Source organism: Sciurus vulgaris (assembly GCF_902686455.1).
Source record: "Sciurus vulgaris genome assembly, chromosome: 17".
In the NCBI taxonomy this organism is placed as follows: Eukaryota; Metazoa; Chordata; class Mammalia; order Rodentia; family Sciuridae; genus Sciurus; species Sciurus vulgaris.
Window position 1 is genome coordinate 74885254 of NC_136478.1, and position 27734 is coordinate 74912987.

Sequence of the window (27734 nt, forward strand, 5' to 3'; positions counted from 1 at the left end):
GACTATAACTTCAGTCATTGCCAGGGAGCAATGCCTGGAGCAAACAGGAGTGTGAAAAAATCCAGTGGCCTACTAACTCTGCAAGGGAGGAGGGCTGGATCCCAGTGGACAGGGATCCAAGACCAGTTGTGTAAAGGAGCTGCGGTTCTGTGGGGAACACATGTAACTATTAGCCGGGGAAGGCAGAGAAACAGCCATCGACAACAGTGGGAGTCAGTCACAATGCGCAGCAGGCACTGATAGCAGGTTCTCAGCCAGACCGCACTGACACGACCAGAAGCTCGCAGAGGCACGGTCGTTCCTCTCCCCAAGCTGACCCGCAGAGCTTCCATTTCTACCAGGCCCAAGTTGGTGGACCTACTACTGGCTCTGCTGCCCGCTCCAAGGGCCGGGTCAAGTCTCCCATGGGCCCGTGGATCCGGAGGCCAAGGCTCCGCAGGGGTACCGCCCGGGGACCTCTCGATGCGGTGTGCTGCCGGGTGGTTCTCGCCGCCCGCGCCCAGAGGTGCGCCCGGACCTCACCCCTGACGGCCAGCCCGAAGGCCGCCTCACCCGGCCTCACAGCGCGCCGCCGACGAAGGGCCAGGCACGTGGCCGCGAGCCGGAGGGGCTTTCGGCCCTGACAGCTCCTGGTCCTGCCCGTGGCGCCGACCGACTCCTGCGGTTCCGGCACCTGCCAAAGGCGGCGCGCCGCTCCAACGCTAGACAGCGCGGACCCCATTTCCCAGGAGCCTTGGCCCCAGCCCGGCTGCAGTACCCGCAACGCCCTGAAGCTCTCCCCCTTTTTCTAGAGGCTTCGGCCGCCACCGCCCCGCCTCCGAAGCTCCCGGGTTTTCGCACGTGTTGCTGCTTTCCGCCAGGATCGACCCAGTCTTTGCCGCAGGCCAGAGCCCTCCACTTTTTGTCTGATCGCCCATCCACGTTTCCCCCCACATCCTGCAGACCACAGGTCACAGGGGGTCCGTCCACATCTACTACACCATCCCGACCCGGCCCTGAGGCCTCAGAGGTCACGGAAGACCCAGACGGGGCGAAGCTTCGTCTCCACCTGGGGTAGCGGCTAAGCTGGCCGACTTTTCTCACGACTTTGGCCATCACCTGGGGTATCCGAGGTCCCCGGCAGAAGACTCTAGTAAGGTCCTGGGGATGCTCGACCCTGCACTTCTCTATTTCTTATGCCAGCTGGACACAGACTTCCATGTACACATTCTGTAACTGAAGCTCGGTCTTTGTCCCCAATGCCAATTCAATAACGAGGACGCGGTTTTGAGAAAAGGGAAAAAGAAGTTTTATTGCCTTGCTAGCAGAAGAGAATCACAAGGGACTCCAGTCCCAGAAGCTGTGGTTCTGCCCATCAGGAGAACAGGGGGATTTAAAAGGAGCTCTTCAAAGGCCATATTCCAGGTGTGCCCTGAAAGGGGGTCTCGGTGCCCTGATGTGTTAACATTCACTTGTCAATTTGAGAGAGACTCACTTCCTAGATCCTCAGCAGAGGATCCTGTGGAGCAGGTAGTTCAGGACACTTGTTCCCTGCCCCCAGGTTGGGGAGGAGGTGCGGGGGAAGAAGAGGCAAAGGAAAACAGTCCCTTTTAAAATAAGCCTCCGAGCTATATTCAAAAGGTGAAGCAGACCACTGTTACAAGTGGAATTTATTCTCGCCAAGCTAGGGAGCCCAAGGTCACTGTCTTCCCGGCTTGGGTGCCCACAGCCTTTCGCAGGTCCGGGATGGAGATGACAGAGGGATGGGGTGGGTAATGGTCTCTGCCCCCTCGTGTGTCCCGTGGGCTGGCCAGGTTGTCAGAGCTTCCAGGTTCCTTCACACACAGCCTGGTATATGTCTGCTGTCAGGGGCCGGAAGGCCTGGACCCGGTTGTCCAGTATGAACAGGGGGTCAACGACGACACTCAGATCAAAGCTCTCACGCACCAAGCGGGACTTCACCAACTTGAACGTGCTGGTGATCTCCAGTACGTCCTACAGGGCGGTGACCGTGACTTGGACTGTGGAACTCTTCAACCCTGGGCCCTGATCACCCACTACTCCCTGCCGCCCACACAGGCTCACCTGGATACGGATGAAATGAGGGACAGCGTATGCAGGAAGCCAAGCACGGACGTGCTGGTACAGCTTCTGCCCATCGAAAGTCTGGCCGGGAGCCAGCTGCACAGCAGCCATGCCCACCTTCCCCTCGCACCCTGGGAAGCACACCTGTCACTCTCGGTAGGCCCTCCTACCTGGCCCAGTTCTGCACGTTGGCTGAGAGACTGGACACTAAACCACGGTGTCCCAGCAGTTCCCACACACAGAATCGCAATAACAACCCTCCACCCACAAAGCTGTTGGAGGTTTAAAATAGGCGAACCCCCGCACCTGGCACAGACACGCCATAGACGTTCACTTCCTGCAGGAAGTCCACCTGCGACAGCACGCCCTCCACCTCCCTGGTGGAAACGTTCTCGCCCTTCCATCTGCGGGGTCGGAGTTAGGGCTTGGGGCCGCGCCCCCGGAGAGGGAAGCCCCGCCCGCCACAAGCCCCGCCTCCCCTGGGTCCGGCCGACCCGTGCCCCGCCTCCCGGCCCCGAGGCCCCGCCCCCAGCCCCGAGGCCCCGCCCCCAGCCCCGAGGCCCCGCTCCGCCCGCTCCCCGCCGGGACCGGAAGGTGTCCCCCAGGCGGTCGCGGAAGTAGAGGAAGCCCGCGCGGTCCAGGGCCAGGACGTCGCCGGTGTTGTAATACAGGTCGCCCGCGCGCCGCACGTCCGACACCAGCTTCCGCTTCGACTGCTCCTGGTGCCCGCGGTAGCCCAGGAAAGGGTGGCGACCTAGAACCCGGGTCAACAGGAGCCCGGCCTCCCCTGCGGGGAGGAGGTTAAGGTTTAAACCGGGACCAGGAACCCGCCCGCCCAGCCCCTGCCCCAGCTTTCCAGCGGTGGCGGACTCTCCACCGAGCACCCTGCCAAGAGCCACCAGGGAGAGAAACAGGGAGATCCAGAGATGGGAGAGGGAAGGACCTGAGGGACGGGGCAGCAGACCGAAGAGGCAAGGGCGTGACAAAGAAAGGACGAGAGGCAGATGGCGGTGGGGGCGCGGGACGTGCTCGGTGGTAGACGCTTGCCTCGCATGTGGGGCACTGGGTTCCATCCTCAGCACCGCGTAGAATGAATAAGTAAAGTAAAGGTATTGTGTCCATCTACAACTAAAATATATATTAGAAAGGAAAGAAAGAAAACGGCGGTGGGAAGAAACGTGGCCAGGGCCTTTACGGCCCAGGAGAAGACGGAAAGTGCAGGATGAGAACCGATGCCCAGGAGGATGGGGCCCGGCAGAAGGCTCAAAAGAACGGCTCGGACAGAGTCTAAAGACTCGTGGTGAGAGCAAGAGATGGAGGCAGGGGAACTGGCTCTGGGCGGCTTGTCCAGCAGAGGAGGAGGAGTCTAAGGTGTCCACCCCTCCGGCACTAGAGAAAGCTGCTCCGTACCTGGCCCCACAGGGATGCAGAAGCCCTGCTTGTCCCTTACAGGTTCTGCGGTCTCCATGTCAAACTGAACAAGCTCAAAGGGAGATAGCACCTGGGGCGGAGGGTAGGGAGCGTTGGCACAGTCCTGTGTGGTCAGCCTCAATCAAGGCCACTGTGACTGGGTGCCCCACCCACTCACTCACTCGAAGAAGGCAGTTGGTCTTGCCCACAGCCCCACAGTGCCCGGGATAGTTCACAAAGCCCATGTTGCCCTCCGTGGAGCCGTACAATTCCCAGATCCGGATGGGACCGAAGCGCTGCTGGAAAGTTCCCCACACATCTGCCCGTAGTCCATTGCCCATTGCAAAACGGACTGTATGTGTTTGGTCCTCTGGTCGCTGCAAAGACATCCCAAGAAGGGTGAGGAGGAGACACCCTTGGGGCATGTCCAGGAACCTTTCCCCCCAGGGGATGGGTGTTATCTTGGGAGTTACCCAGGGGATGGCCTATGGCTACACGATCTACTTGAGGTTCTTCTTTTTTTAAATATTTTTAAGTCATCAATGGACCTTTATTTTATTTATATGTGGTGGTGAGAATCGAACCCAGTGCCTCAGAAGAGCTAAGCAAGCTCTCGACCACTATGCAACTACCCCAGGCCCTACCTGGGTTTCTTTTTTTTTTTTTTTGCAGTGTTGGGGATTAAACCCAGGGTCTTGTGCTTGCAAGGCAAGCACTCTACCCACTGAGCTATCTCCCCAGCCTGGGGTTCTTAAGAATAGTTACTGTAGCATTACCTGCAGCAGTTACCTGAGATGTTTGCCTGGGGAAAGTTAACCTGAGGCCTTACCTGGAGGCTTACCTAGGAGTGACAGGAGGCCACATCTATCTGGGGTCTTACTTGGGGGGAATATGCAGGGTCTCACCTGGGGGTAGTTACCTGGAACTCTGACCTGGCAGGGGTTACCTAGAGGCCTCACCTAGAAGGGTTACTTGGGAATCTTTTCCTGAAGATAACCAGGGAGGTGACAAAGCCTCATCTTGAGGGCCTTACCTGGGAGAAGTTACATGGGGTCCTTATCTCATTGCTCTGTAAGGATGCTGTGAGTTTACCCTTGAGCTACATCCTGTCTGGGCACTTTACATATTCTTAATTCATCTTGTTTTCACAGTACCCCCTTCAGGTAGGGGCTATTCTTATCCCTACATTTCAAATGAGGACACAGGCTGAGAAAGGTAAAGTCACCTGCCCAAGGTAGCACAGATAATCAACAAAGGAGCCCTTAGGAAACTTTGTGTGGAATTCATTATCTGGGCATTTGCCTTGGGTGTTTTACCTGATGGACTTTGCTGAGTATAACACTTGAATTTTTTCAGGTCCGGAGATTGAACCCAGGGCATCACACCTGCTACACCCCTGCCCTACCTTTGAGCCACACCCCCAGTTCCCACCACCAACCCCTACCAGTACCTGAGTCTCTATCTAGGACCTTCACTTGGGATATTATCTGGGATTTCATCCCTGGAATATTCAACATGAAGCATAATCTTGGAGCCTCACCTGGGGGACATTACACAGGTAACGAAGGATCTCGCCTACATACAGGATCACTGTCACACCATGCTGCCGGCAGTCATCCCAGAAGCAGGAAGCAGAAAATTTTGGGGCCAGGACACAGGTAGCTCCTGGGAGGAAAAGAAGGAGTGGGTTTCAAATCATGCTTCCAAGTAGCTGTAAGAAGCTACTTTGATTACCTGATTGTGGCATGTTGGAACACAGGACAATATCAAACTAACGTCTGTGTCCCTGGCCCAGCAGGACTACTCTCATGAGAAGAGTATAGGGAGACCTGGATTCAACTCTTGTTTTCAGAAGTCTGCAAAGCCCAGTACCTGGTACAAGGTGAAAACTGCCAAATAAGGGCTGGGGATTAATTATTCTCAAATTTGATAAATGAATGACCAGTGAAGCAGATGGGTGAGTGGCAGGATGGGTATGGTGAGTGGGTTGAAAGGTGACTTGGTGGATAGATGAATTGGATGGGGAATGAGTGGATGGATGGGTGGGTGGTGGCAGGAGTGGGTGGGTACATGGGGAGATAGGTGAGTAGAAAGATGGACGGATAGGGCGTGGAGTGTGGCTCAGTGGCAGAGCACTGGCCTAGAACACTTGAGGCACCAGGTTCGATCTCAGCACCACATAAAAATAAAAAAGTATTGTGTCCACCTGCAACTAAAAAAATATATATTAAGAAAAATGGATGGATGGATAGGTGTGAGGATGAATGAATGGACGGGTAGGTGGGCAGATGGGTGAGGAGGAAGATGAGTAACTGGATGGGAGGGTTGGTGGGAGGGAATGTAGTATTGGCAGATGGACACAAGGGTCAGTAATAAGATTCAGGGGCCACTGTATTCACTCCAGAAAAGTGATCCTTCCCTCCTGATCCACACAAGGAATCTCATTCATCATTCCTGCACCTGAAGGGGTGACTGCTTGTGTGCCTGGTGAGGTGACAAATGTGTCTTCTCTGAGACTGTTTTAGGGGAGAAAGTAACATAATACCCTCTGAAAATACATCCCAGCTTCTTCAAATTAGCAGCTGTTTCCAATCCCTAAGGAAACATCTAAATCGCAAAAGCAGCAACAGGGGAAGGTTGATGGGGAGGTGTCCCAGTGCATCCCAACCTCCCTAAGACAGGTAACAGGCATGAGCTGCTGCCAGAGTGAACTGAGGAATCACAAGGCACCTCCCACCAAGATTGCTGCCAGAAATGGAAATGAGTGCTGGGACTGTAGCTCAGTGGTAGAGAATCTGCCTACATATCAGTTCCTGGGCTCAACCCCACCCAGCACTGTAAACAAATGCCAAAACAAAGCAGAAATGGAATCTAAAGAGCCTCTGGAAGGCCTTTCAATCTAACAGGAAATGTTCAAGGAAAGAGGAATGGACACGTAGCAAGTAACCATAACATGGAGACTTTAACTGCAAAGAGGTAACTGGGGAGAGCTGGGCTGTGGCTCAGTGGTGGAGTGCTTGCCTGGCACCTATGAGGCACTGGGTTCCATCCTCAGCACCACATAAAAATAAGTAAAGGCATTGTGTCCATCGACAGCTAAAAAAAAAGGTAATTGGGGAAATTGAATATGAACTAGGCATCAGGTAGTACTAAAGGGTTACTGGTTTGGGTTTTTTTTTGTTTGTTTGTTTAATTTAGAGACAGGGTCTCAGTTACTTGAGGCCTCACTAAGTTGCTCAGGCTGGCTAAGTTGCTGAGCCCTGGTACCACAAACCAAACAAACAAAATAAAATAATCCAGAAAGAATACACATGAAATAAAACTGGCAACATGCTGACAACTGATGAGGTTGGGTAAGGCATACAAGACACCAGCAAACTATCTGTTTGAGATTTTCCACCAGAAGCTGGGCACTATGGTGCACACCTGTAGTCCCAGCGGCTCAGGAGATGGAAGGAGATTCACTTGAATCCAGGAGTTCAAGACCAGCCTGGGCGACTTAGCAAGACCCCATCTCAAAAATACATATATTTCTGTGATAACATTGTTTTGAATATAAGCTGGGCACAGGGGAGCATGTGTATAGTCCCAGCAACTGGGGAGGCTAAGTCAGGGGGATTTTGAGTTTGAGGCCTGCCTCAGCAAAACTTAGTGAGAACCTGTCTCAAAACCAAAAAGGGCTGGGGTATAACTCAGTGGGTTCAATCCCAAGTAACACACACACACACACACGCACGAGAACCTGCAATACTGGGTAACCTGGGGGCTACCTTGGCCACCCTACCTTGACACCCACTCCAGTGGTTCCACTGATTGGAGGGATTTTCAGAGCAGGGCTTACCGAGCTCTAAGCAGCTGAGAACCCCAACAACAAGCCCCATCGCATGGTATAAAGGCAGGACGCTGTAGACCACATCAGCAGCTGTGGCCCCACACAAGGGCAGCATCTTGGTCATCTGTAGCACACGCTCATGAGAGAGGATGGCTGGCTTCGGGAGCCCTGGGGAAGGCAGGAGTGCGAAGGGTGGGGTGGTGAAAGGATAGCACAGGAGACCAGCACAGAGCGGCGGCTCTCCAGGCAGGCACTGGGCTTAGGGCCTCAGAAGGGTGCAGTGTGGGAATTTGGGCTGCATTCTGAGGCTGAATTCCAACAGGGAGCAATAGGTCCAGATTAAAGATAGTGGGGTTTCAGTTCTATCTACTGGACGGAGGCAGGGTTTCTGCACTGACCACCAGATCACACTGGGAATCAGTTAGGACTAGATGTCTGCGCCAGAAGGGAGGCAAGTGTCAGAAGACAGGAGTCAGGCATAGGAAAGCTGGGTTGTTCAGTGAGTTCAGAGGTTAGGGCTAGGGCTGCCAGACACCCTCACCAGTGGTCCCTGAGGTGTAGATGAACAGGGCAGGGCTTTGCCACGTGATGTCAGCACGCAGGTCAGCTGGCACTGGGTCAGAGGGAGCAGCCTCCAGGGCAGCCCCCAGAGCCCCCACGCCTGGCGTAGGGGAGGCATGACTGAGGTAGAAGCAGCGGATGTTCTCAGCCTGTAGCTCAGGAAGGACTTCCTCCAGGTTCTCCTGGAGATCTGCAGGAGTAGCCAGAGGAAAAACTGAGGCAAGGCTTAACTGTGAGGTCCAGGAGGGGTACCTGAGACCCACAGGCAGACGAGCAGCTAGCATTCTTGGGCAAACAGTGCCATAAATAGTACTTTTATTTCTTTTTAGTCAAGAAGGACTGAAACAGTCATTTTGGAAAAATTATAACCATTGACTGCAGGATGACTTTCCAGTTATGCTATTTTGGCCCTAATTATCTGTGACATGAGTAGATGGGATCAAAGGGCTCTCTTCCCAGCCCCTAACAGAACTAACCTCCAGTCCAACCCTTACCCCATCCGCTTCCCTCCTCCACTGGCCCTGAGGCCCTCACCTGGGTCCACTACCAGCAGTTGTGTTCCAGAGCTCAGCACAGAGTGCACCAGGGGCGCCCCCCGGGCATGTGGGTTGATCCAAGCCACCGGACAGCCCAGCTTGGCCAGCCCCAGCCACACAGTCAGAGCAGGAATGGCCTGAGAGGTCAGCACCAGGAGGGCAGCTGGCTTCCTGGCACCCAGGCCTGTGGGGCTGCCCAGCTCAGCCTTCAGGGCCCACGCTGCCTGGCAGGCCCGGGCATCCAGCTCACCAGCTGTGACTGAGCAGGTTCTGGGCCCCGTCCACACCAAGGACACCTGGTCAGGTTGTGCTCCCGCTTGTCGCTCAAAGGCATCCACAAAAGTGTCAGGAGGCCGTCGGCGCAGCTGTAGCTTGATGTTCAGGCCTAGGTAGAGGATCTTGACCAAGTAGGCCACATCCACCAGCAGCCAGCGAAGCCCTGGGGGTGGCCGTGCAGGTGACAGAATCAGTGTCAGGAACACAGCCACCAGGCTCAGCCAGTGGGGCATCCAGGAGCTGATCCAGGGCTGTGCCAATACCACCAAACCAAGCACCAGGAAGCACGTAGGGTCTCCCAGGAGCCAGCGCAGGGCCAGGGCCACAGCAGGTAGAAACATGGGCTGCCCCAGAGCCCGCAGCAGTAGCAGCAAGAGCAGCAGAGAGACTAGCCACTGCCCAGGACCCATGGCACCAGCTCTGTCCTGGGAGAAGTGGCTTTGGAATGCACTCTAACCTCTGTCCCTTGGCCTTGCGCCCTCAGAGCAGCCTGTCCACCCCACTCCCAGGTGATGGCCCAGGCACTGACAGTGACTGCTCCACCCTCAGCTCTTTTCCTCCTGTTTGTTTTCTCTGCTGGTCTCCTGGGAAGTCCCAGCCCCTCTTGCCTGCTTACAGGCCTCTCCTGTGCTGCAGGCCTCAGGGTCCCCAGGTCTCTCTCCTTAAGCATGAACACCAGCCTCCTTTCTGCTTGACCTGCTTGCCCAGTTCCCTTTCCAGGGCTGGCACTTGCCTCCCTCCCCTTCCCTCCATACCTATATTCCAGGCATTTGGGAGACAGGCAGAAATCCCTGCCCTGGGGAGTGTTTAACTCGAGTCAAATGGAAAAGCATCAGATGCTCTGCCAACCTCACTGGTGGTCCTCCTGCAGCATTCATTAAACTCTTGGGGAGATGAGACTCTGCTGGGTTAAGCCACTTGCCAGTGATCAGGGGACCCTAACCTCCTGCCAGGTGCACAGCAACAGCTCAGAAAATACTTAAACACTTGCACTGCCTGAATTCAAACCTAGCTGTCCACCACAGGCCTGCACAGGGACTCTGTCTCACCTTGTCAATGGGGATTGAGCTTGGAGTTGAGAAGTTGAACTCTTCCTCTGATGTGTGGTTGCCCCTTGCCTATGGAGGCAGTGACAGGAGCTGCCACACACCCAGGTAGCCTGGGGCATGGCCTTCCTGACTGTAACCTGCTCCACTGGATCCAAATCCTTAAAGCAGGTTACCCAGTCCAGGAGCTGTCAGTGCACCGGAGGTGGGAGAAGGGGGATTATGACCCCTCTAGGTCGGCAGAGGTCTGATGCAGGTCCTGTAACATCATCTTGCCTTGGGTATCCATCTCCATCCACCCAACCCTAGGGTCCCTGGCTGCTGTTGCCCCCTCCCCACAGGGCCAGCTAATTCATGCTGTGCACTCCAGTACTTGGCACCCAGCAACAAGGGCAGGTGTCCTGGGGCTCACATAGCCTCACAGCAGCCTGGTCCCAAAGGACACCCCCCCAGATTCCTCAAAAGTAAGGTGTTCAAACATGCCAGTCAGAACAGGGGCGAGGGGAGGGAGATTTCAAAGGCCCTGACTCTGGCTGGGAGGTGCGGGGCTTGAAATCACTGTGACTGCTAGGTGAGTGTTGTAGTGCCCTGACTTCAGATGGGGGCCTGGCATACAGCTCCACGTGAACTGACCTTCAGTCATATATGCAACCCACCCCAGATCCCAGACCAGAATTCCAGGGGCTGGCAGGGTGCTACCCAGAAATTGGATGCTGAGGCCTGATGTTCCTAGCCCAGCCAGTCTATGATGGCAGTATGCACTGGCTAGAGTCTTTTATTTGAAGTGAGAGTCCCAAGGTATGACCCATTCCATGATGGGTCCATCTGGGCCTCCTCAGGCCCTGGATGAGGGAGGGGTAGTGCCAGGTGGGGGCCCAGAGACATCACTCCACCAACCCTCAAACAGAGCCGCAGCCACACCCTACAGCAAATGGGAGGCGGGTGCAAATCAATGCCAGAGATATGAACCCTGGACCCAGTTCCAAGGGCCTGCGAGCCTACTTCAGCCTGGAAATGGTCCAGTTCTTAGCGGCCAGATCTCTGTCCCGTCTGGGCCTTGGACCCACCTGGAGGGTTCAAGGATGCGGAAGAGAGGAGTAAGGGGCTGGCCCCAGGTTCAGTCTGGAGAAGGGGACAGGACTGGGAGAGGAGTGGAGTGGAGGTCAAGGCAGCAGCAGCCAACCGGCATAGGGGCGTGGTTGACCCCACGGTGGATGCAGCCAGATCCCGCGTCAGGTCGCAGGGTGCGCAGCCAGGTGGCGCTCCAGCAGCGCTCGGTGCGAGAAGACCTTGCCACAGGCGGGGCAGGGTGCACGCTCAGGCCGGTGAGTGCGCATGTGCACATTGAGGGAGCTCTTCTGTGTGAAGCGCTTGGCGCAAACTGCACACTGGAAGGCGCGCACACCAGTGTGTGTGACCATATGCTTGAGCAGGTAGTCGCGCAGCGAGAAGGATCGCCAACACACTGCGCACTGGTGTGGCTTCTCACCTGCGGACAAGGGGGCAGCACATGTGCGTCAGACCTTTTCCTCTCCCTCCCCCGAGATCTACGTGCCTGATGCTGTCAGGGAAACCTCCCCAGAACCCATACCGTCATCCAAGGGTGCCACTGTCTGGCAGGGACCCCCAAATCCAACAGGTACCCCCCAGCAGGGAACCCCGCCCATCTGGAACAACCACTGCCTTTCTGGACTCCCCACTAGGAACTCCCAGGACTTTCAGTGACCTTCCTCCCCAACTCATACGGGGCCCGGTAACCGGAGACACTGGGTCTGGGTGCAGCCTCCAATATGCCCATGCAGGTAGAGTTTTCTGAACACTGATAGCCAATTGCTTTTTTTTTTGGTATTGGGGATTGAGCCCAGGGGTGCTTTACCGCAGAGCTGCATCTCCAGCCTGTTTAATTTGAGATAGTGCCTCACTAGATTGCACAGAGTGGCCTTGAATTTGTGATTTTCCTGCCTCAGCCTCCTGAGTCGCTGAGATTAAAGGGGTGTGCCACTGCACCCAGCTTTGCAGTTACTATTCTAGACACAGTCTGGCAAGGCCCAGCATGCCTAAACAAGGGGAGATCAAGACACATCTGCCCCTTCCTGCTGGAAGCCCCAGTTGCCTAGAACTCCTGACTTTTGCTACTATAATGTCCCCAGAGTAAGAGACTGCCCTCATCACCCTGGACTACAGGGGAGGCAGACTGCCTCTCCAGTCATCATGTGGTGACAAAGTCTCTAAGCAGCAAGGGACTGCAAGGCAGTGCCTGCTGGGGTGGGGGTAGGTTTGGTCCCCCAGACCAACCAGGCTGGGCACTTAAGTTAGGTTACGCATGTCTTGCAAGGTTGGCACTACCTTGGGGTCCTGGCAGCCTTCTGCATGCCAATCACCCAGCTCCCCTTGTGCCAGGCTCTTCCCTATACTCCTGGGCAGCCAGAAAGAGATTTTAAACTGTGACATCTCAGTTACTCCCCAGTTCAGACAACACAGAGAGCATTCCCACCCCTCACAGTCGAACCCCAAGTTCTGGCCCCTGAAGAGCCTGACTTCACTCTCGCTGTGGCCTTCCAACGATGCTTTTGGTTTTCCTACTAACAGTCAGCTCTGCCGGCTGGCCAGCTTCTGCTTTTCATACTCCTGTCAGAACCTAGTGCCCAAGGAGCAAACTTACCCAGGACCTACCCACCACCACCCCAGGCCATCCTTCCACTCTACTCCTCCCTGGCCCTGAGGAGACCTCCCTGACCAAGATAAGAAAGAAGTTCCCCATGGTTTTGGGGACCCTGTTCCCTCTGAGGGGCCTGTGAGGTTCCCCACACTCTTCCACCTACAACTCCAGCCCAGAGGGCTCCTCAGGCCCTCATTCAGCCACCTCTCTGCCAGCTTCCCCCACTCTTCCTAGGTCAGAAAACCCACCCTACTTCACCTCAAGCCCCAATCACCTAGCGAACATCTGGAGAGATGCAGGAGACTACCTGGAGCCCCACCCCAGCCCCCAATCCCTGCTCCATCCATGCTGCCCCCCAGGCTCCACCATCTACTCTTCAAGGGGCCTGCTCCCTAATCCAGCCTCAGGAGCCCCTCTCCCCCAAAACACGAGGAGACATAGGCAAGAGTACCTATCGCTCACTTGAGACTTCTCCTCCACATGCCTCACATTTTGAGGGTTCAATTTCCAGCCCCCCTGGGGTAACCAAAAGCGACAAAACCACACCAGCCAACTGCACCTCGGGCTTGACCTTCCAATGACCAAGGAGCTCAGAAAGGTGGTCCTCCCCATCCCCTTAGCTCACCCGAGTGGATGAACATGTGCTTGGTGTAGTTTTTCCGAGAGCTGAACGTCTTACGGCAGTGACTGCACTCGTAGGCGGGCTGCTCTGCTCCGGTAGCGCGCACAGGGGTGCCCGCAGGGGCCGTGGCAGGCACCCCGGCCGGGGCCAGGGCTTCCCCGAGCTGAGCGCTGGGGGCCGCCTCTGGCTGGAGTGCGGGGTAGAAGGTGGGCGGGGGTGCAGGAGCTGGCCCCGAGGGTGCGGGAGGGGTTGGCGGAGGTGGCCCCTGGGCGCCCAGGTGAAAGGGGAAAAGTGCAACAGGCATCCCTGAGGTTTTCACGCCGGGCACACGGGGTCCCGCCAGGGCGCAGTCGGGTGGGGTAGGGGTCTCAGCAGGACAGCCTTCTGCGGCAGAGCCGCCCTCCTCGTGCCAAGCAGATACATAGCTTTCTGGAAACACGTCCTCGGCCACCGCAGCCCCGCGAAGGAAGTCTCTGCCCGCGCCGTAGTCAGCCAGGCCCGCAGGCGCAGGCGGGTCCTCTCGAGCGCCGTCAGCCGCCGCAGTGAGGAAGCCAGTTGCGCAGTCAGGGAAAGAAGGGGGTGCCTGGCCCTCACCTGGGCCACCACCTTCACCGTCCTCGCCATCGGTCTCACCCTCGGTGTCCTCCTCATCTTCACCTCTGTCCTCAGGGGCCGGCAGTGCCCGGTCCGCATCAGGACCCTCTACCTTGGCCGGGAGTGCGGGCAGCTGCAGACGCGCGGGCTGGCGCTGCTTGCGGCTGTGTGCTGCACCCGGGTGCCCCAGGGGCCGTGCAGCCAGCAGGTGGCGCAGACGATGGCGCAGCTGCGCAGGTGCCAACGGTGGGGGCACCGGCGTTGGCAGGGGTGTGGGTGCAGGGGTGCCTGCGGCACGAGCGCGAGCGATGATCTGCGTGCACTCGTCTATGACTGTCTGGATGCGAAGCACCGATGCGGCTGTGAGCACCTGCAGAGCTTCGCCCTGTGCCACCACAAGGGAGCCGCTATAGAGGAACTCGACCAGTTGGCGCACAGTCTGTGCAGGCACCACTGGTGGCACACGGATCTCCGAGTGGCCGAGTAGCAGCTTGTCCTGAAAGAAGGGCGAGCCTGCAGCCAGCACGCAGCGGTGTGCACGCAATGAAGCCTCACGGATGCGCACAGTCACATCACAGAAGTGCCCACCCAGCCTCTGCCCATTGAGGGTCTCAAGCAGTGAGCGTGAAAAGTTCTGCAGGTGGATGTGGTGCACTGCCTCCGCAGCCGCCATCTACGTGGGACAACAGGACCAGGACAGGAGGTCAGCCAAGGACTCTCCTCTCCCCAGCATTCAGGCCTCCTCAGCCCTTAACTTACAGCAGGACAGGACCAAGGGTGCACTGCAGTCCAGGTCTTACCCACCCCACCTCTCCCCAGGAGCCCCTCACAGTCCCTGTTCACAACACTCAGGACAGCCCCACCTTAAGTCCTCTGCAATGCCCTCTGCCTCCGTGGCCCCCAGCACATCTCTGGAAAAGGTTAGAGTTCCCAGCTCTGCTCACTTCCCTCCCCACCCGAAGGAGCAGGGCTTACATTCTCTTCTTGGCCCACTTCACCCCAATTCAAATACCCTTAAGTAGCCAGGTGCAGTGATGCACATCTATAATCCCGGCCACTGAGATTAGACTGAGGCAGGAAGACCTGGAATTCAAAGTCAGCCTCAGCAACTTAGTGATGCCCTAAGCAACTCAGTGAGATCCTGTCTCTAAAAAAAAAAAACCAAAAACATCAAAAGGGTTGGGATGTGGTTCAGTAGTTAAGTGCCCCTGGGTGGTTCAATCCTCAGTTCAAATATATATATATATATCTTCTTAAGTAGCCTCCACTCTCCTCCCAATGTGTAATCCTATGTAGAAGGAGCCAGGAATCCCCATTCAGGACCCATTGCCCTGCCTCACACAGTAGACTTCCTGCAGAAACACAAGCCAGTCTTCATTTAGCTGGTTGTGGCCCTCACTCCTCTGGCTTTTTTCTTTCTTTCTTTCTTTCTTTTTTCTTTCTCTCTCTCTCTCTCTCTCTCTCTCTCTCTCTCTCTCTCTCTCTCTCTCTCTCTCTCTTTCTCTCTTTCTTTCTTTCTTTCTTTTTGGTCTTCCCTTGCACCTTGCTGCAGCTAATGCCCTATGCTGACCCAGGACTGCTTCGTCAGGATGGGGTTACACTAACCAGTGTATGCAGGTCTTCCCAGGGGATGGAATGGCACATCTGCCTCCTGGACAGAGCCATTTGGAGCATGCCTGGTCACAGAGGACAGAGGGTAGTTGGGCAGGTGCCCCAGGAGAGGCAAGAACATGGTCCATGGCATGAACCCAAGGCCCTCACTCTTTATGGCATCTCCATGGGGTTTAAGGGGCCCAGGATGTAGGTGTGACATAGAGAGGGGGTACATATGGACTGTGTGACTGGATGGGTGAGGGTAAAGCACCAGCAGGCCACAGCCTGCGTGAAGCCATGCAGGAAGCACGGCTGAGCAATCCTCATGCTTCTTGTGAACCTGTGGTCCTATGATCCAGGCACTTCCCAGCCTCAGGCACCAGAAGGGGGGGAACCCCCCGAGGACTCTGAGAAACTCCACCCATCAAGCAGGTGACCAGAGCTCACTGGACATGTTTTTCTGTCCATGGAACAGTGATGATATACTCTGCTCATCTTGCACCCAGAATGTACAGATGTCTGGTCTAAGGAGACTCGAGACACAAGACACACCCTAAGACCGTCTACATTCCACCAACCTGTCTCTCCAGGGTCACAATCACAGATCCTATATCCTAAGGATCTATTTGGGGGGGGGGTGTCTCAGACTCAACCCTTCCCTCCCCATTTGCAAAAAATCATCTTCCAGCCAGACCCCCAGACCACTTATGCACCAGGTACCGCTGGTCTGGACTGATGAAGTAACATTGCTAGTTCCCCCTACACCACCTCCAGGTCTATTCCCCAACGCATCAGCCAGAGGGAGCTTGTTCAGACCTAACAGACCTGGACCCTTCTTAGCTCAGAAGCTTCTATGGCGTAGAATTAATTCCTCAAAAGAGCCAAGCCTTTGCATCTACAAAGGCTTGTCTCGGTTAGCAGCATCATTCTCCATTGTATGGGAAGGGAGGGCGGGGCACAAACCTGTGCACCAACCCGCAGGGCTTGAACCCTTTCTTCTTCCAACCCGCCCCCGCCCTGCTCGATTCCTCAGCCCAGAGGTAGCAGGGCGGTCCTGGATGCCTCCGAACAAAGGCCCACCCTCCCGGGACTGGCGCAGCACACTCGCTGCCAGCCTTCGCCCTCACGCTTTACTCCGAGCGCCCCGTCCCACACTCGGCACCACTGCTCGCGCCCTACCCTGCGCGCCAAGCCGCCTCTCTGACCCGCTGCGACCGCACGCGCTGCAGCCCCCGCCAGCCTAGGTTTCCCGCCTCTGCACCCTCGCCCGCGCGGAGCCCCGATCCTGCAGCGCCCTCTCGCGTTCGCAGCGTGCGCTCCGAGCCCAGGGCAGGTGCCCCTCCCCTAGCACGCCCCGGCCTCCCCGCCGGCCCTGCGGCAGAGGGATGCCCGCCCGACCCCACCTCCGACTTCTGGCCCTGCAGTGGCCGCCTCCTGCTCACCAACTCGAAGGCCGCACTTCCGGGCCGGGACACCTGCGGAACCCAAGGCCGCGGCCTCTGCGGCGCAGGCGGAGCGCTAGGTCGCAGCACGTTTCCCGAGTTTCTATGGAGATTGACCGCCGCCGCCAGGCCGCACTTCCGGCTCTCGTCGAGTTGGAAAGAAAGAAACAAAAATATCGCAGAAGACAGGACGGCTGCGGCGCGAGCAATCTAAGGGCCCGTGCAAGCTTCCGGCGTCGCCCCGGTGACGGGGCGGGGGCGGGGCCAGAGCTGTCACTCAGCCCGCAGTCCGCCGAGCGGGCGAGGGCGCGCGAGAGTGGAAGGTGGGGCCCAGCGCTTCGGTGCACGCCTGTAACCCCAGCCTCGTGGGTTGCAAGTTCGAGGCCAGCCCGGGCAATGTACCGAGATCCTGTCTCAGAATAAAAGTAAAAAGCGTTGGGGATGTCAGTCAGTGGTACCACGCGCTCCGCGCTCGAGGAGCTGCACGCAACCCCAGGAACAAGAACACACAGGCCTAGGCCTGGTCTCCTGGTCCGGACTCGCAGCCCTCCCCTGTGGCCTCCCCGCCCACCGATCTCTTCCCATTACCTTGACAAACCCCCTCATCTCAGGCCATTGCTCTCCAACCTCACGGGCCCCTTGCTGGAGCCCACCTGGAGGCTGGCTCAAGGCATTCCTGCATCCGCAGCACGCTCTCACACAGCTCAGACGCCCTCAGAGTCCTCCCTGACTTCAAGCCAAGCCCCATCTTTTGTCCCTGGGGTTCCCCAGGGCGGAAGATCATCTGTCGTTCATCTTGCTGCCTGCTGCCGAAATGCAGGAACAGGCAGCTGCTTCACCTGGTCCTGGCTTTCATGAACTTGACCCTGCAGGATTCTCCGAGAATTTGTACCCAAATACCCAGAAACTATAAATATGATCATATTATCTGAGTAGTTGCACTACATGGTGAAAGGGGCTTTGCAGTTGTGATTAAGGTTATTAATCAGCTGATCTTAAAATAGAGAATCCTTAATTATTTTGGTAGTTCCAAGGTAATTGCAGGGGTCCTGAAAGTCAGAAAAGAAAGCAGAGCTTTTGAAGGTGGAGAGAGCCAGATGAGGAAGGTGGGATTGGGGAGTCTGAGAAGAGCCCTGGACAACAGCCAGCAGGAAAACAGGGCCCTCAGTCCTGCAGCCTCGTGGAACTGGATTCTGCCAACCACCTGAATGAGCTGGAGTAAGCAGACTCTTCCCCAGAGCCTCCAAGTAAGAGCCGACCTGGCCCACACTGTTAGGCCGGAATTCAGGCGACTGTAGGGGGCAGAGCAGAGCAGCAGAGACAAAGGCCAGCCTGCCAAACGGTGACGGTCAAGCGGGCTGGAAAATTCCACTGACCCTGAACATCCACCTGTCATCAGCAGGACCCCCTCCCATTCCGGCCTATAAAGACCCTGGACAGCCGGGGTCACCCGAGATTTTCTTGGGGTCCCTACTTGATCTGTACCACCGGGGTCTGGGAATTTCTCCCAAGAGCCAAATTCCAATAAAGCTTGCTTCAGCCGCTTTCTGTCCGATTCTATTTGGCCACTAACCGTGCCCCCAAGCTTACACACACCTCCGTTGCAGGCTTGCGAGACCCAGAGCAGAGCGCCTGAGAAACAGTGAGCTGAAGGGGACAATGTCTTCAGCCCCTGAGTTCATGGTACTATAACAGTAGCCACAGAAAAGAAGCACCCTGGGGAGACCCAGGCCCCCCCACAGGAGAACCTAATAAATGCCTGTTTGTTCTCTGATGAAGCCAGACCCTCCCCTCCCTCTTGCTTCATTTCTGCCTTTCCAACTGTCATCAGCACCTTTGTGACCTCATTCTCTCAGAGCAGGGTCACTACACGCAGGGGCCTCAGGGGTAAAAGTGAGGGGCTGGAAGAGGCCTTGCTGAGTTTGGGAAGGGCGTGGGGAAGGTGCGCGGAGGGAGGTCGCCCTTTCTCGGCCAGGCAGTTGCAGAATGGCAGTGTGGAGAGAGGAGTGTCCCATTGGCATGTAAAGGGGCTTCAGGGAAGACAAAGGACCTCACTGGGTGGCACACTCAGGAGGCCCAGCCCAATAGACTCAAGGTAAGGAAAGAGCCCAGGTGGCTTCAGCAAAGGTCTCTGGCCCTGAGGGAAGAGGTCTGGTGAATGAGGAAGAGGTGAACATGGAGGCTCTGGCCCTGGAAGTCAGGATGGGTCTGTGGGGGAGGAGCCAAACCGCGACCCGCTCAGGCAGTCAAGGGCATCAAGACTGCGGCCTCCAGGGTCACGAGCCGTGGCCCTCTCAGGCGGTCAAGGGCATCAAGACTGCGGCCTCCAGGGTCACGAGCCATGGCCCTCTCAGGCGGTCAAGGGCATCAAGACTGCGGCCTCCAGGGTCACGAGCCGTGGCCCTCTCAGGCGGTCAAGGACATCAAGACTGTGGCCTCCAGGGTCACGAACCTTAAGAAAACATTTATCTTGCTTCTTTTTCCAAAGACCTTATTGTAGTGGTCATGCTTTTTTGCTTTGCGCTAGGTAGTGGGCATTGGATTTAGGGGTGCTCAACCACTAAACCACATTGCCAGTCCTTTTTATTTTTTTGAGACAGAGTCTCACTAATTCGTTGAGGCTGGCCTCAAAAGTGTGATCCTTGTGCCTCAGTCTCTCTAGTTACTGGGATCACAGGCATGTGCCATTGAACCCAGCTCATGGGAGTGTCGTGAGGAATAAGTGAGTGTAGCAGAGGATGCCACGTAAGGAACCAAGGAAGGGCTGTGTAGCCTTCAGACACTGAAAATCTGAGGCCAGGTCCATGATGGGAGCAGTAGGTACAGACAGATCTGAAAGGAGTAGAAGAAATTGAGCTCCAGCATGGCTGGGCTTCTTCACTGGCAGAGGCATGGATCAGTGGACAGTGGCATCTCCCAGATCCCTCGCTGTGCTTGCTCACGCCTCTTCCATCCTGCATCACTTCCAGGCCAGCTCATCATCCAGGGCCACCTCTCTGGCTGCTACTATCTAGCAGAAAAGCCTAATACCCAAGCCTCTGTCCACAAACGAGGTCCCATCTGGTGAACCTGGACTGAGCCAGATGTGGCATGCAGGTCCCAGGATTCAGGAACACTCCTGTCTGCCAGGAGCTTCCGCCTGGCCCAGGGTGCCCATGCTAAGTACACTCCGTGGAAACCTCTCCCCATGTGAGGCAGATGCAGGTAGTCTGAGAGGTCTCTGGCAAGGCAAGTAGCAGCAGAGGAGGGTTGAGCCAAGAGCCTCCTTACTTGGAGTAGACAGTCCTTCATGGCCTCAGGTAGTTTAGGGAGGAGACCAGAGAAGGGGCCAAATCTAGGGCCCAGAGAAATCTACAGAGGTGGTAAAAGCAATGGGTGGGACCAGGCTTAGTGCCTTTAGCATTTACCAGAAAAGTAAAGGCATCCAGAGATTAAGGGTCTACAGAGGTGGGTGGAGGCAAGGAATGTCTGCAAGTCAGAAAATGTTTAAAGAGCTTTCATATGTAAAAGAAGCAACTCAGGAAAGACTTTCCTTGATTTTATCCTCTGGCCTCTGCCCCTCCACTGGATGCCCAGGACCTGGGAATTCCCTGCCCGTTAGATGTGGGCCTGGCACCTTCACACACTTTCACAACCCTTAGAAGCTGCCTTTTCTGCCTCTAGACAGCTGTTTCAGTTTCCCCAGTTCAAATGAACAATTCAACCATCCTTGGTGAATTTACCATGTGTTGTAACCTCACCGCCCTCCATTTCCAACCTCCTGGTGGGCTCCCTCGACCCATTTGCTGTGAGACCCTGTTCCAACTCCTGTTCCCCACTAACATAACTTCACTACCGCTTTGCATGTTCTGGGCAGTTGCATCAACCACACAATGCAGTCCTGACCCCTGCCCTTGCTGGCTCTGTCACTTTCCTTGGGCTCCTGTGCCACCTAGACATTGCTGATTCTGTCTGCTCACACTGTGCCATTCAGGGGGCGTTGGACTAAGAAGTGGTTTGCTGCCAAGGTGGGCAGCTGAGCAGCCACAGCCAGCACAGCAGGAAAGCCACCTGTGCACCACACCTGACCTCATCACTCCCTCTGGTGAGGACTACTCCTTGCCCATTGTGCTGAAGCTGTTGGTTAACTCTCCTCTTTCAACCAGAAAGCATCTGCTACAAACAAGGACAGGTTCCTAGTGGCCCACCTTCAGGAATGTCTTCACTGCTTAGCATGCCTGGTACAATCCCCTGGGACCCTGACACCAGGGGGCTGGCCCTGCCGGCCCCTCCCAAGCTGCTTAGGTCCTTGCCCCGGGTGGACCCACGGGCCCTGCCCGGCCCCCTCCTAAGCTGCTTAGGTCCTTGCCCCGGGTGGACCCACGGGCCCTGCCCCCCTCCCTCCCTCCCTTTCTTTTTTTTCCTTCTTCCTTTTTTTTTTTTTTTTTTTTTTTTTGTGTTGTTGTTGTTTTTTGTTTTTGCTGTGCTAGGGATTTAAGTAAGTTGCATCCTACCACCCTAGTTCTTATTGATTTTTTCAGTAGTGGGTATTGAACCCAGGACCTTGTGCATGCAGGCAAGTGCTCTACCATTGAACCACATTCTCTGTCCTGTATTTTTATTTTGAAGCAGGATCTCACTAAATTGCTGAGACTGGCCTTGAACTTATGATCCTCCTGCCCCAGCCTCCAGAGTGACTGGGGAAAGGAACCACTTCTTTTCTATTTTTTATTTTATTTTTTTATATTTTTTATTTTTTACAGACTGCATTTTGATTCATTGTACACGAATGGGGTGCAACTTTTCATTTCAATGGTTGTGCACGATGTAGATTCACACCATTCGTGTAATCACACATATACATAGGGTAATACTGTCTGTTTCATTCTACTATGTTTCCTTCCCCTACCCCTCCCACCCCGTTTTCCTCTACACCATCCAAAGTTCCTTTATTCTTCTCTTCCCCCAGTCACCGCCCCCCTCATTACATATTGTCATGCACTTACCAGAGAAAACATTCGGCCTTTGGTTTTTTGGGCTTGGCCTATTTCACTTAGCATGATATTTTCCAACTTCGTCCATTTACCAGCAAATGCCATAATTTCATACTTCTTTATGGCTGAGTAATATTCCATTGTGTATATATACCACAGTTTCTTTAGCCGTTCATCAATTGAAGGGCATCTAGGTTGGTTCCACAATCTAGCTATTGTGAATTGAGCTGCTATGAACATTGATGTGGCTGCATCACTGCAGTATGCTGATTTTAAGTCCTTTGGGTATAAACCAAGGAGTGGGATAGCTAGGTCAAATGGTGGGTCCAATCCAAGCTTTCTGAGGAATCACCATACTGCCTTCCAGAGTGGCTGCAGCAGTTAGCAACTCCACCAGCAATGTATAAGTGTGCCTTTTTCCCCACATCATGCCAACGCTTATTATTGCTTGTACCATTTTATATTTATTTATTTATTTATTTATTTATTTGCCAGGAATTGAACCCAGGGATGCTTAAGCACTGAGCCACATCCCCAGACATTTTTATATTTTATTTTGGGAAAGAGTCTCACTGAGTTGCTTAAGACTTTGCTAAGTTGCTGAGGCTGGCTTTGAACTCACAATCCTCCTGCATCAGCCTCCCAAGCCCCTGGGATTACAGTCTTCCCCCATCATGCTCAGCTGCAACAATTTGTAAATTTTAAATTGAATGTCATTCTGAATAGTGAGATGAAATATTCAGCTGTCCTGCTTGGGACATGAATTGTCCCTTTGTCTGACATTTAGTTATGTACACATCCCACCCCTTAGTTACCCATAGCCATTTTAATTATCGGTGGCAATATCACTGTACTTGTGTTCACATAATTTTGTTTTGTGTAAAAATTGCCCAAGATCAGTGGTGCTGATGCTGGGGACAATAGTGTAGACCTGTAATCCCAGCATCTTGGGAGACTAAGGCAGGAGGATTCCAGGTTTGAGGCCAGCCTGAGCAACTTAGTGAGGCCCTAAGCAACTTAGTGAGACTCTGTCTGAAAAAACATAAAAGTAGGGGCTGGGGTTGTAGCTCTGTGTAGAATGGATGCCTAGCATGTGCAAGGCACTGGGTTCAATGATAAATAAAACAAAATACGGGAATTGTGTCCATCTACAGCTAAAACAAACAAAAAATAAGTAAAAAATTAAAAATAAAGGGCTGGGGATGTGACTCAGAGGTTAAGTGCCCCTGGGTTCAATTCTCAGTACAGAAAAAAAAAAAACAGTAATGCTGATAGTTTTATTATAGACTATTATTACAATTGTTCTATTTTATTAATTTCTGCCCAATCCATAAATTAAATTTTATTATACATATGTATGTATAGTATAGGAAAAGACATAATAAAGATATAATGTATAAACTGACACTGTCCACGGTTTCAGGTACCTCCTCGGAATCCTGAAACACATCCCCTGGGCATCATCAGGGACCACATTTATCTTTCCATAGACATCTGGGTTGTTCCCACCTTTTAACTACTGTGAATCATGCTGGTACGAACATTCTTAGCCCAGGATATTTAACACCTGTTTTCAATTCTTTTGGATATGGACCAATGGAGGAACTGCCTGACTTGTTCTCTGTTGCTGACCGCACCTTTCACATTCCCACCAGCAATGCGTAAGATTTCTAATTTCTTCATACCCTCACCAAGATTTTTATCTTCCACTGTGTTCTTTTATGGCTTTCCTAGTGGACGTGAAACAGTATTTCCTTGTTCAACTTGCATTTCACTGGTAACTAATGATGAACATCTTTTCAAGCACTAGCCATTCGTATATTGTCTTTGGATCCTCTCTTCTTTTTAAATAGTTGTACTGATGTGTGTGTGTATGTATGTATATATATATATATGTATGTGCGTGTGTGTGCATATACATACATATATGTGTGTATATGTGAAGTACATATACTATATATGAAGCACACATATATGCTATATATGTGAAGTATATAGCATATACTTATGTGTATATAGAGATATATACAAAACTTAAAAAAAATTTTTATCTGTTGATGGACCTTTATTTTTTTTATATGCGGTGCTGAGGATCGAACCCAGTGCCTCAGAGATACTAGGTGAGTGCTCTACCACTGAGCCACAACCCCAGTCCTATACACAACTTAAAAAAAAATTTTTTTTGGCAATATGTATAAACAGAAAAATGAGAGATTACACTTCACTTATGTATAATCTATCAAAAATGTATAAATGCATTCTACTGTCATGCGCAACTAATTAGAACAAATAAAATTTTAAAAATTTCAAAAAAAAATTTTTTTGGGTGCTGGGATGAAACCACAGGACCTCACACTTGCTAAACACATGTTCTACCACTTAACTATACCCTCTGCCCCTGAACTACAATTTATATACCATAAAGCATAAAGCACTCCCATTTATAGGTATCCCCATATATATATATATATATAGATATAGATTTTTTTTTTTTTTTTTTTTTTTTGCAGTGCTGGGGATCGAACCCAGGGCTTTGTGCTTGCAAGGCAAGCACTCTACCGACTGAGCTATCTCCCCAGCCATATATATATATATATATATATATATATATATATATTTTTTTTTTTTTTTTTTTTTTTTTTGGTACTGGGAATTAAACCCAGGTGCACTTAAACACTGAGCCACGTCCCCAGCCCTTTTTTATATTTTATTTTGAGACAAGATCTCAATGAGTGACTTGCTAAATTGCTGAGGCTGACTTTGAACTTGTGATCCTCCTGCCTCAGCCTCCTGAATTGCTGGATTATGGAATGTGCCACTGTGCACAGCACCTTCAATAATTTTTAGTGAATTTACATTCAGCATTGTGCAGTCATCACCACAATCCAATTCTAGAACATTTCCTTCCACTTTAAAACTTCCCCTGTGTGTGGTCTGTGTCCGTTTCTGCTCCAGTGTAGCCCTAGAAGTCACTGACCTGGCCCTTGGCTGTAGAGATATGCAGTCCCTTCTGTGAGGGGCTGATAAGGACAGTGAATCCTGGATCTGCAGGGCATCCCCCCTTCTGGGCTGCTATGTTGGTTACCTAGTGGTATTCTCTCTCCTTCCCTCCTACATTCCCCATAGGGTCTGTGAATAGGAAATCAGGTCTAAATACCTGCCAGGCTTCAGGCCAAACTCTGCTGGTGAGAACCCCTCACAGTGGGTGTTGGTTGAGACCTACTGCATCCCATGTAGGATCTGTGTTGTGGACCCTTACTTCTGACTGTGCTCTGCCTCTTCAGGTGCCCCCAGGCAGCCACATGAACACCAGGAGCCTCCTGGTGTAAACATAAATGGATAATTCAGGCCTACTCTGGGGAATTTGGCCTGGGAAATGATGTTTCACATTTTAGCATCTAATTATCAGGGTGCATTCTTCTGTAAGCAAGAACTCGGGCCATGTGTTCCCCTGAAATAGAGTTCTCCTCGGAAAGGCGAGAGTGACGCCAAGTTCTCAGAGTGAGGGTAGCTAAAAGGCAGTGTCATATGGTAACCGATGGGTGTGAACATGCTAGACACCACTGCCACATCCCTAGACCTTTTTATTTTTTATCTTGAGACAGGGTCTCGCTAAATTGCCTAGACTGGCCTTGAACTTGAAGTTTTCCTGCCTCAGCCTCCAAGCACCTGAGATTACAGGTGTGCCCTATGGCTCCCAGCTCTGTCACACTTCTTTCTGATGCTCGAATTGCACCTCAGATTTTGCTTCTGTGTCCTTTGAACATGTCCTCACCATTCTTTGGGCTTGCTTACTTGGTTGTTATCTTACTTAGCTGCTTATCAGGGTGTTTCAGACTCACCTCAGAGGTTGCCTGGGTAGTCCTGGAATACACTTTTCCTCCCAGGAGCCCTGCTTCCTCTCAGCATGGCAAAGTATGAGACGCTGGGTGTCTACTGTCCCCTTCCATCCCGGCCCTTTGTGGAAGCCTTAACTTCTTTTTTTTTTTTTTTTTTTTTTTTTTTTTTGGCTGCTGGGGATTGAACCCAGGGCCTTGTGCTTACAAGGAAGCACTCTACCGACTGAGCTATCTCCCCAGCCCTGGAAGCCATAACTTCTTTGGGAAAGCAGCAGACAGAAGAGGTGAGGACACCCCCTGGTCCAGGAGTGGGTTGTACTCATACAGGCTAAGGGGCTCTGATCGACCACTTTTCCTCTCTAGAACTAGGTTTTCCATCTGTGATAAAGCAACTACACTAAACTGAAAGTGGCCCTCAAAGACGTGCACATCCTAATTCCTGGAACGTTTAAGTATTAGTTTATTAGAAATAAGGGTCTTTGTAATTGTGATTAAGTATCTTGAAATGAGGCTGAGAAAACAGACTCAGTTCTGGAAGAGGAATCTAAAACCAAGGTGGTGTCAAGGTAGGTCTGATTCTGAGGATTCTTCTCTTTCCATATTGGAGTGGGTGGTGAGAACTTTCAGGTGTCTCCTCTCATAAAGACTTTACTCTCATCATGGGGGCCCCCACCCTCTTGACCTCATCTAACCCAATATCACCGAAGGCTGCATTTCTAAATAACATTACTTCAGGAATTCGGGTTTTACCATATGAATGACTGAGGATGCATTTAGCCCATAGCTCTGACACCCACAGGGAGATGCCTTCAAGTCAGACACAGATTTGAAGACCTTGGTCTTGAGGATGCAACCCCAAGCCCCGGAATGCCTGGAGCTACCAGAAGCTGGGAGAGACAGGAAGAACTTCTTTGGGCTTCCAGGAGTGTCAGAGAATGATATTTTGTTCTAAGCCACCGAGTTTGTGGTAGTGTTAGAGAAGTCACAGGAAACAAGTGGAGGAACCACAGTGATCCAAAGAGCAAGTGGAAAGAGCTAATGCCTTCTCCAGCAACCTGTATAGACAATGATCTTTTGCTTTCCATCTTGCTCCCACCCACCCATTCCCAACTGGAACCTTGCAATGGTGATCAGATATGCCACCTTCTGCTAAAACCTTCCAGCTCCTCATTACAACTTAAGAACTACTCAGTCAAAAGCTGTGCATGGGGGCTGGGTTTGTGGCTCAGTGGTGGAGTGCTTACCTGGCATGTGTGAGGCACTGGGTTCGATTCTCAGCACCACATAAAAATGAACAAGGAAAATAAAGGTATTGTGTCCATCTACAATTAAAAAAAAAAAAAAAAAAAAAAAGCCATGCATGGTAGCTGCATTTATAAAACAATACAAGTAGGAAGGAGACCCAAATACAGTCAAGGGAAGTACAGGTGGGGCATGCTTGTAGCCCTAGCTATTTGGGAAGCTGAAGCCAGAGGACTGCTTGAGCTCAAAAGTTCAGGGCCAGCCTGGGCAATGCACTGAGAGACAGTTTTAAAAAAATGTTTTTATAAATTTTTTTTTATTTTTTTTATTAAAGTGTAAACTGTAGGGTATTCGTATAATGAGACCATATACAACCGGAGCAGGGAAGGAACTAGGGCCACGTGTGGCCACATGGATGGGGGCTCAGGGATAGAAGCCGGGCAGCAAGGTGAAGACCCCACATGTTTCCATGAATAGGCAGGCAGATTTTTCTGTGGAGTCAGGATGACAGCCCCCACAGGGGCCTGAGGGCTCACAGGAGCAAGTGATGTTTTTGTATCAGCTAGTTTTCTGGGATACCCACTGTACATATCTCTACACATCATAAACCTTCACCAAAAGGTTAAAAAGTTGCCAGGGGTGGTGGCCCATGCCTGGAATCCCAGCAAATCTTTATTTATTTTTATTTTTTTTAATTTAAAAAAATCTATTTTTGTAGAATGTCTTTATTTATTTTTATTCAGTGCTAAAGATCGAACCCAGTGCCTCACACGTGCTAGGCAGGTGCTCTCCCACTGAACTACAGCTCCCCCCAAGCAATTCTTAAGGCTGAGGCTTGAGGATTGCAAGTTTGAGTCCCGTCTTGGCAACTTAGCAAGACCCTATCTCAAAATAAGAAATAAAGAAGAGGGCTGGGATTGTGGCTCAGGGGTGGAGCACTTGCCTAGCATACATGAGGCACTGGGTTCGATCCTCAGCACCACATATAAAACTAAATAAAATATAGTTTAAAAAAAAAAAGCTGAACTTCCTTTAAAAAAGAAGA

General features: G+C 52.7%; 2 protein-coding genes across 4 annotated transcripts; both read right to left on the bottom strand.

The window, feature by feature from the left end:
* Positions 1-1662: 1662 nt before the first annotated feature.
* SLC27A5 (solute carrier family 27 member 5) lies at positions 1663-9189 on the bottom strand. The gene is made up of 10 exons (XM_079117518.1): positions 8402-9189; positions 7848-8057; positions 7316-7474; positions 5015-5139; positions 3657-3851; positions 3475-3565; positions 2653-2851; positions 2371-2468; positions 2065-2195; positions 1663-1974 (listed from the first exon to the last, which is right to left on the bottom strand). The coding sequence occupies exons 1-10, from the start codon at positions 9087-9089 to the stop codon at positions 1798-1800; spliced, it is 2073 nt and encodes a 690-aa protein (XP_078973644.1). The 5' UTR covers positions 9090-9189; the 3' UTR covers positions 1663-1797.
* A 1101-nt stretch (positions 9190-10290) lies between these two features.
* On the bottom strand, positions 10291-17199 carry ZBTB45 (zinc finger and BTB domain containing 45). Of its 3 annotated transcripts, none has more exons than XM_079117541.1 (3): positions 16597-17199; positions 13010-14273; positions 10291-11214 (listed from the first exon to the last, which is right to left on the bottom strand). In XM_079117541.1, the coding sequence occupies exons 2-3, from the start codon at positions 14271-14273 to the stop codon at positions 10958-10960; spliced, it is 1521 nt and encodes a 506-aa protein (XP_078973667.1). In that variant the 5' UTR covers positions 16597-17199; the 3' UTR covers positions 10291-10957. The 3 variants fall into 3 exon arrangements, with proteins under 3 accessions (XP_078973667.1, XP_078973668.1, XP_078973669.1); XM_079117542.1 differs by having other exon boundaries at positions 16636-16771; XM_079117543.1 differs by lacking the exon at positions 16597-17199 and adding an exon at positions 16373-16540.
* Positions 17200-27734: the final 10535 nt, after the last annotated feature.

Bases quoted from the DNA above. Each gene is read 5' to 3' on its own strand.
- SLC27A5 (XM_079117518.1), bottom strand. From the start codon at position 9,089: ATGGGTCCTGGGCAGTGGCTAGTCTCTCTGCTGCTCTTGCTGCTACTG. The intron at 8,058-8,401 runs GTGAGGGCCTCA...CTACTCCTGCAG, and splicing joins ACTGCTGGTAGTGGACCCAG to ATCTCCAGGAGAACCTGGAG. The intron at 1,975-2,064 runs GTGAGCCTGTGT...ACCGCCCTGTAG, and splicing joins CTCATTTCATCCGTATCCAG to GACGTACTGGAGATCACCAG.
- ZBTB45 (XM_079117541.1), bottom strand. From the start codon at position 14,273: ATGGCGGCTGCGGAGGCAGTGCACCACATCCACCTGCAGAACTTTTCA. The intron at 11,215-13,009 runs GTGAGCTAAGGG...CCTTGTCCGCAG, and splicing joins GCACATGTTCATCCACTCGG to GTGAGAAGCCACACCAGTGC.